Source organism: Benincasa hispida, chromosome 3 (genome assembly GCF_009727055.1).
Source record: "Benincasa hispida cultivar B227 chromosome 3, ASM972705v1, whole genome shotgun sequence".
Classification (NCBI taxonomy): domain Eukaryota; kingdom Viridiplantae; phylum Streptophyta; class Magnoliopsida; order Cucurbitales; family Cucurbitaceae; genus Benincasa; species Benincasa hispida.
Genome location: NC_052351.1, coordinates 37,714,970 through 37,723,024, shown reverse-complemented (window position 1 = coordinate 37,723,024; position 8,055 = coordinate 37,714,970). Strand labels below are relative to the sequence as shown.

General features: G+C 32.4%; 1 protein-coding gene across 1 annotated transcript; it reads right to left on the bottom strand.

Annotated features, from left to right (window-relative positions):
* Positions 1-7,342: 7,342 nt before the first annotated feature.
* LOC120074213 (transcription repressor OFP6-like) lies at positions 7,343-8,055 on the bottom strand. The gene has a single exon (XM_039027267.1). It carries the CDS (start codon positions 7,960-7,962, stop codon positions 7,531-7,533), a length of 432 nt encoding a protein of 143 aa, XP_038883195.1. The 5' UTR covers positions 7,963-8,055; the 3' UTR covers positions 7,343-7,530.

Sequence of the window (8,055 nt, the reverse complement as noted above, 5' to 3'; positions counted from 1 at the left end):
AATTAATCCAAAATTGATTCTCATTTAATCCTTGTTGAGCTACAGAGGAGATCTCATGGACCTGTAACTTGAAGCTACAATAGTACTTGAATAATTAATTAAACTCTTTAATTAAATTATTCAACATCCATTAACTATCGGGCACTCCACTAAAGATTGACAGCTGCACTCTTCGTACTACATATATATTTCTATATCTATTGGATAAAACCAGTCAACAGTGGAATCCTTCACAAATTGCTCATAAGTACAACTAGGCCAAAATTACCGTTTTTCCCCTATAGTTACATCTAACTTCTTAAGTATCACTGATCCCTCTAATGAACAATAAACCATAGTCCATTTATGACCAAACCGCTCTCGGGCTAGGAGAAGGTGTGTCACCACATTATTCATGAAGGATTCCAGTGAAGGGTCCATGAGCGGAATCGATGGATCATTCCAAATCCCAATTTTTAAGAATTCACAATTTTACAGAGAACAAGAAATAGATCATGCATTTAATTCAATAATTACAACATACTCAAACAAAAAATATAGAAAAATAAATTAGGTTTAAAAAACCCTTACCTTTGAAGACATTCTTCAAACAAAAATCCAAAATCGGAATGGGCACGACCAAGAAAGAGACCTCGGTATTCTCTGGTGAGAAACCAGGAGGTGTGGTGCTTTGGTGATTTTGGAAAGGGAAGGGAGAATTAAAAAGAAAAGGGAGTAGGGAATTTATTTTTCCACACAGAACTCTACTGTGTTTTTCTTTTTGCAGGAACCTCATGGACCTGTAGCTTGAAGTTTCAACGGTACATAATTTATTAATTAAACTCTTTAATTAAATTATTCATCATTCGTTAACTGTCGAACACTCTATTAAAGATCGACAGTTGCACTCTTCGTACTACATATATATTTCTATGTCCATTGGATATAACCAATCAAAAGTACGATGACCTTTCACAAATTGCTCGTAAGTACAACTGGACCAAAATTACCGTTTTGCCCTTGTAGTTACATCTAACTCCTTAAGTACCACTGATCCCTCTAATGAACAATAAATCATAGCCCAAATATGATGAAACCCTTATCGGGTTAGAAGATAGTGTGGCACCACATTGTTCAAGCCCCAAAATCAGCCCTTAAGGGAGCAATTTATCTACTTATCCCGACATTGGGGAAGGAGTGAATTCTTTCTTGTGTAGCTGTGTTCCCAGTTCCTTAATCAGACAAATCCCCAAAATGGTAGGCTTGATGAGTCAGCAATCTAGCCACTCTCACCCATACAAATCAAATGATCGCCTTCTTAGGCAGAAGTTTACAACTCACTCAGGATTCAAGTCATGTTATATATGGTCATCTTGGTGAAATGTAAGTCTCTATTATGAACGGCGTTATATAATGAGATTAAACATTTCGTAGTCTAGTCCTATACAAACTCCTTTGTATAAAATATCCCTGCTTACATGTCTCCACGTGAATTATCAAGATCAGATAATTTATAACACTTTACAACAATTTGTAACTGATGGAACGAACACATGCACAGGGGAAAAAAACGGATCTAAAGTACTCTAATGAGCTTAATTACAAAGATAAGCATACATACAATAAAATAAGTAAAATGGGGAAAGAGAATACAACCTTTGTAATTTTTGAAAATCTTCTCCAAATCAGCTCCAATCTCCTCGCGAACAGTTCGTAGATCACCAGGAGAGTCTTCCCAACTATTCTCTAGCCTTAGAACGGGATGGTGGGATCTGGTGAATGACTAATTTGGAAAGAAAAAAGCTAAAAATCTTGAGAAAAAATTGCAATGAGGTTATCACATAATCTCATCTAATTCTACTATGGCCAAGGGTTTTTTTTTTTTTTTTTTTTTTAATTCAACAAACACTCCCTTTTAAAGACCATTACATGCAAACACATGCAACTTTGAGTTTGATGAGAATTTGACACTAAAAAATCCACTAACTCAAAGTAGGATTTAGTAAGACATGTGTCTTCAAATGAAGACAACATTTAGCCATGCAAGAGTTGGTATTTCCCACTCACAAATGGTAGATCTTTCCATTAATTTGGTCAAAATTTGACTTTCAAAGTCCAAAGTTAACAATTTTGACTTTTTGACTTTCAAAGTCAAAAATCAACAATTTGACTTCTATTGCATTTTTGACATAGTCAACAATTTGACTTTTAATTTAATTTTGACCAATTTCATTTAATTTCAAAATTAATTCTAATAAACAATTTTAAAATTAAATAATATTAAATAATTAACTAAACAATTTAATTAATTTAATTTAATATTAAATCCAACACTTATCGCATTTTTTATGAATCCCTATTCATAGTCTTGATATTTTAATCTTATTTAAGTATCTCCTATTTTCTCTCTCTTTATGTTTAATTCACAATTAAACATTAGGTTAAATATATCATATATATTTAGTGCTTTGCTCCATAAACCGAATTTAAACATTTTAAATTCGCTAGTCACACTGTTTTAAGGTTTATTTCGATATGAGCTAGTAGGGGGACCTCATGGACCTATAGATCATAGGCTTCAACGATATGCAATTAACCGGTTAAACTATTTAACCTAGTTAACCACCATTCAATAACTACCATGTCATTCCATTAAAGCCCAGTAGTAATTGCACCCCATTCATTGTAGATATATTATGTCCACTCGATATAACCATGATTAGTAAGTTAACACTTCACAGGTTGTTTGTAATTACGACTTGGTCAAAACTTGTTTTACCCTCGAGATTACATCTAGCTCCTTAAGTCCCACTGATACTCTAATGAATAATTGATTTGTGATCCAATCACTAAATCGAGTCCCTCTCGGGCCGATGAGAGGGTAGGACCCCTTGTTCAAGACCTGAAGTCAGCACTTAAGGGAACAACCTCTCTACTATCCCTAAAAGCGGGTAGGAGTGAATTCCATCTTGCACCCTATGTCCCCAACTATCTACCTGGTCTTACCTCTGAATTGGGAGGTTTATTGAGTCGGCACTGTTGAGCCAACTCTCACCCATGCAAATCTAAAGATAATCCTGAATAAACAGGAGTTTATAGTTAGCTCACGATTAAGGTTAAGTTACCTAGGTCATCGCTTTGAAATGGTTAATCTTAAACATTAAAAAAAATTATAAAGTAAGAGTGACTTAATTCTTGGTTTGATCTTATGCAAACTCATTGCATAGAACACCCCCACTCCTCATATCAATACATGAACGAATCAAGATCACTTCGTTTGTAGCATTTTACAATAAATTGTAACAACTACAGAGTGGGCCGCTCCCGATAGTGTTAATAGAATAAGGTACCCAGCTTTATTCAAATACTATAGACCGTTTTGGCTATTTACTGAACTTGATCCACTCTTATGTCTCTACATAAAGTTCATGTATTCATATAATAGCCATGAATATTTAATTTATTGGATTTAGACTTTCCAAGTGCAATTCACATATTCAACAACAATTTTATTGAATAAACGTCAATAACATCTTTATTGATAATAGAATACGTTCAACATTACAAACTGCGAGTTTTAGAACATACAACCTAATAGTAACATCTACAAAGCGGACCATACTCATAGTGTTACCAGGATAAGGTATCCAGCCTTATCCATCGACTACAGACCATTTAGGTTATCACATAAACATGATCCACCCATATGTCTCTATATACATGTTTAAGCTGCAAGATAACCTTGGATGTTAGTTTATTGGTTTGTGGTTAATGCAACTAATTTTGAAATAAAATATCACATATTTTATTACATAAATAAAATGTTTGTACATTATAATTATAAACTATGGGACCCTATGAGATTTAGGGTATTAACTCAATAATTCAAGCCCCGAAATCAGCTCTTAAAGGAGCAATTTATCCATTTACCCCGACATTGGGGAAGGAGTGAATTTTCGTTTTGTGTAGCTACATTCCCAACTCCCCAATCAGATAAATTCTCAAAACGGTAGGCTTATTGAGTCGACGATCTAGCCACTCTCACCCATATAAATCAAAGAACTACTCTCATAGGTAGGAGTTCACAACTCACTCAGGATTCAGGTCATGTCACCTTTGGTTGTCCTTGTGAAATGTAAGTCTTAATTATGAATATTGTTATATAATGAGACTAGTCATTTCGTAGTCCGGTCTTATACAAACTCTTTTATATAGAATATCCTTGCTTATATGTCTCCACATGAATGTTTTTTTTATAGAATGCTGTTCGGAGATGAGATGGGACAATTGTTGAAGATGTTGTGCTCGAGAAGTGTTCTAGATGTTGTTCTCATTTTATTACTTTTATGTATTTCTGAATATAATGGACAAGTGTTCTAGAGCTGGGATAACGTTTGGATATTGTAATTTTTTACTTATTATAAAATGGACTTCATTTTCTTTTATGTGAATCTTTATTTGGTATAACATGTTTCACAGGATTTTAGATCAAATTTTAAAAAATTACAAACGATATATTAAATTTTATCCATATAGGAAATTGAATTGTTTATCCATATAGGATCCCCCGACACGGCATCGAGAGTTAGGAGGAACTCCGGATGCCTTTTAAAGGCGTCGGGAGTTAGGGGAAACTCCTGACGCGGTGTAGCCTGTCGGGACTTCCAAGAACTCCCGACCCTATATACTAAGCGTCGGGAGTTCCCCCTAACTCCCGACACCACATAGGCATCTGGAGTTCCCCCTAACTCCCGACGCCGTTCAAAAGTTCGTTGGGAGATCCTTTCCCAACGGATTTCTCTCGACCAAACTCCCGACGACCGTTTATGCATCCTCTCCCGATGAATTTTCCACACTTTTCTGACAAAATATGACGTCGGGAGAAGCCAGAATTCCTGTAGTGATCCAATTGTACGTCTCTACATACATGTTTAAGTTATAGATGGCAATCTTGGATGTTAGTTTATTGGTTTGTAGGTTTAATGTTACTAAATGTCAAATAAAACATTTCATATTTTATTAAAAAATAAAATATTTCTACGATACAATTACAAACTACAGGATCCTACAAGATTGAAGGCATTAACCCCAATAGTTGCTATTCTACCACCTTAAATTTGCGAGAGGGTGTTACCATATATGAGTAGTATTAGTTGTCAATTGTCCTTAGTTTAGGCTATTTAGGCTTCCTTACTTATTCATTTTGTAAATATATTTACACTTGTATTCTACATTGTAAATCATTGGATTGTCAAGTAAATATTGTTTTTACCACATAACTTATTCAAAATTCATAAATTTTGAAAAAAAAAAAAAAAAAAAAAAAAACTCTAATGTATTTTTTCTTAAAATTTTATCAATTTTATATGGTACATGTATTTTATAGTTCATTGAACACATAAGAGTAGATTTTTTTTTTTTTTTTTATTATTATTGATATATGGAGTTAGAACTTATTAGATGGTTAAAATTATAATAATTTTTAAAGTTTAAGGTTTTTTATTGTAAGGGATTTAAAGTTTAAGGTTAAGATTGCAATGGTTGTCTAAGTTTGAGGCATAATTTGATAAAAATAAAAATTTATGGTGAAAATTAAGTACTAGTTAATAAGAAAAGATTGGTTTTTTAATTTTCCATAACTTAATAACCCAACTCATATACCGGTCAACCAAAATAAATATAATTCAATTGACATAAAATTTGTACTATCAATTTTGAAATCAAAACTTAAGGAAAGATATATTATACAACAACTCAATCTAACCATGAACTCCCATGTCTTAACATTTTTTGTCGTGGTAACATTTGTTTGACCTTTATAAACATCAATCTTATCATGAGAATTAGATACCCAAAATCAACATAGTATATAGCTAGCTAGGGTTAATTAAGATACTTTAATTCCCAAATTACTTTTACCCTAAAATTTGATTTTGATTATTCATACAAATTATTATCTCAAACGTCAATAATTTGATTTCCTTCATGCCATTATTGAACCGAATATATGGCATTTGGATAATCTCTCTATCATTTATCTCCTCTCTAAAACTTGATTTTGATTCTCAAAGTACTTTTGTATTACATGCAAATGTGAGTGAAAAACCTATACCATCTATCTATTATTTAATATGAAAATGTAAGAATATATTTTGATCCATCTAAAATTTTCTTTTTGAAATAATTTGATCCATCTACATCTACAATGATTATATATTATATAGTATATTTTCTGACCACAATAAAATTTTGAAAACACTCGAACATATTAATGGTAACACTCTATTATTGCCATCTCTTGTTCATCTCACCTATGCATTCATTTTTTTTTAAATAGCAATAGGGCCATTTGATAAAATTCATATTGATTTTATTTTTATTCTTAATTCATATACCGTACAATAATTCATACACAATAGAAATATTTTATTTTCTTCACAGAAAATATAAAAATAATTTATTTTGAATAAGTTTTTTTTTTTAAATAAATCTTATGCATTGATATTCTCAATAAATCATAGGTTGGGTGGAGATTTTTGTGCTCTTTGTTTAGAATTTTTTTTTTTTTTTTTTTTTACAAATATGAGTAGAAAATCAAACCTTTCACCTTTAGATAATAGATGGTACCGAGTTATGTTTGATCGGCCACTTGAACTTCACTATCTAAAGTATAGTTTAAATGCCAATAATTGACTTGTAAGGATAAAAAGATCTGTGTTTCAAATCTCCCACCTCCATTTGTACTTAAAATATGTATATATGAAAGGATAAATAAAGTATAGTACATCTCAGTTCAAATTTAACTACAAATATTTTATAATTTTCATTAAAAATAATAATAACAAATTAGCACATTGTAAACAAGAAATCGCAATTTGTTTTTTGAATGGTTGTCTTTCTAGCTTTTCAAAAACAACAAACTAAAGATTAATAACAATCTATATCACCTCACATATATATTTTTTAATTCTAACTATTGCGATCTAACTATCAATATTTAGGACATGTATAATATTTTTTTTTGAATTGTTATCTTGTTAATTTTTCAAAAGAAAAAAAAAACTAACTAAAGATTAATAAAAGAGCCCCATTATACATATTATTATTTTATTTAAGCATCAACTTATAAGTTCTTCAATTAGGATCATAATCAACAAATTTATCAATTGAGCTACATTCATATTAACTTTGAATTGTTACTTGCACTTCAAATGATCAAATACGAGATGTCATATAAAGTTAAGTTTAGTGTGTGATTTTCATGGTTTACGCATTCATTCATACGTTACTTTATCTAACTTTTTATTTATAATTTAATATACTAAACAAACAAAAATAAAAATGCAAAGAAAATATGGTAAAATGAAAGAAAAATGGGGATGTTAAAGTGGGAGAGAACCACTTGAGTTCATGAGTTGAAATAAAATAAAAACAGAAAAGTGGTAGAGATTTATACAGTTGGAAGAAAAAAAAGAATAAATATAAAACTCTTTTCAACCAAAGATGAAGAGAGGGAAGAGGAGCTGTTAATCGGACGGCTAGAATTGATCATCAAAAGCGGAAAACAGAGTCCCAAATCTCAGAAAAAACCCTAACAATAATTCCATGGTGACAAGGAGAATTCAACTGCAAGAAACATCGAAGAAGCCCTCGCAAATCTTCCTTCGAGTAAATCTCGTTCTCCAGAATCATTTGAACCATCGAATGCCGGAAATCAAGGTACGGATCGTCCGAATCCTTCTCCACCGCCACGCTCTCGCCGCCGCTCCGGCCGAAGCCTCGGAACGTGATGGAGGTTCTGGTTTCGGATTCGGAGTCGGAGAAGGGAGGCGAATCGGAGTCGGTGGAGAAGTGGTGGTGGTTGGGGGATTTGACAGAGGGCTTCGGTTTGAGGTGGTGGAAGAGGTGAGAGAGCTTAGGTCTGCAAATGTTGAGATCGACGGAGAGGGAAGTGAGTTGGAGATTTCTCCGGCGAGCCGCCATTGTTGTTGAAGTTGAAAGATCTGGATTTTGGTTTTTTTTCTTTTTCCTTTTTTTTTTTTTTTTTTTTTTTAAGAGAAGAGTATTGGAATTTGG

What these genes read in the sequence shown, in the direction of transcription:
- LOC120074213 (XM_039027267.1), bottom strand. Translation starts at nt 7,962, where the DNA reads ATGGCGGCTCGCCGGAGAAATCTCCAACTCACTTCCCTCTCCGTCGAT.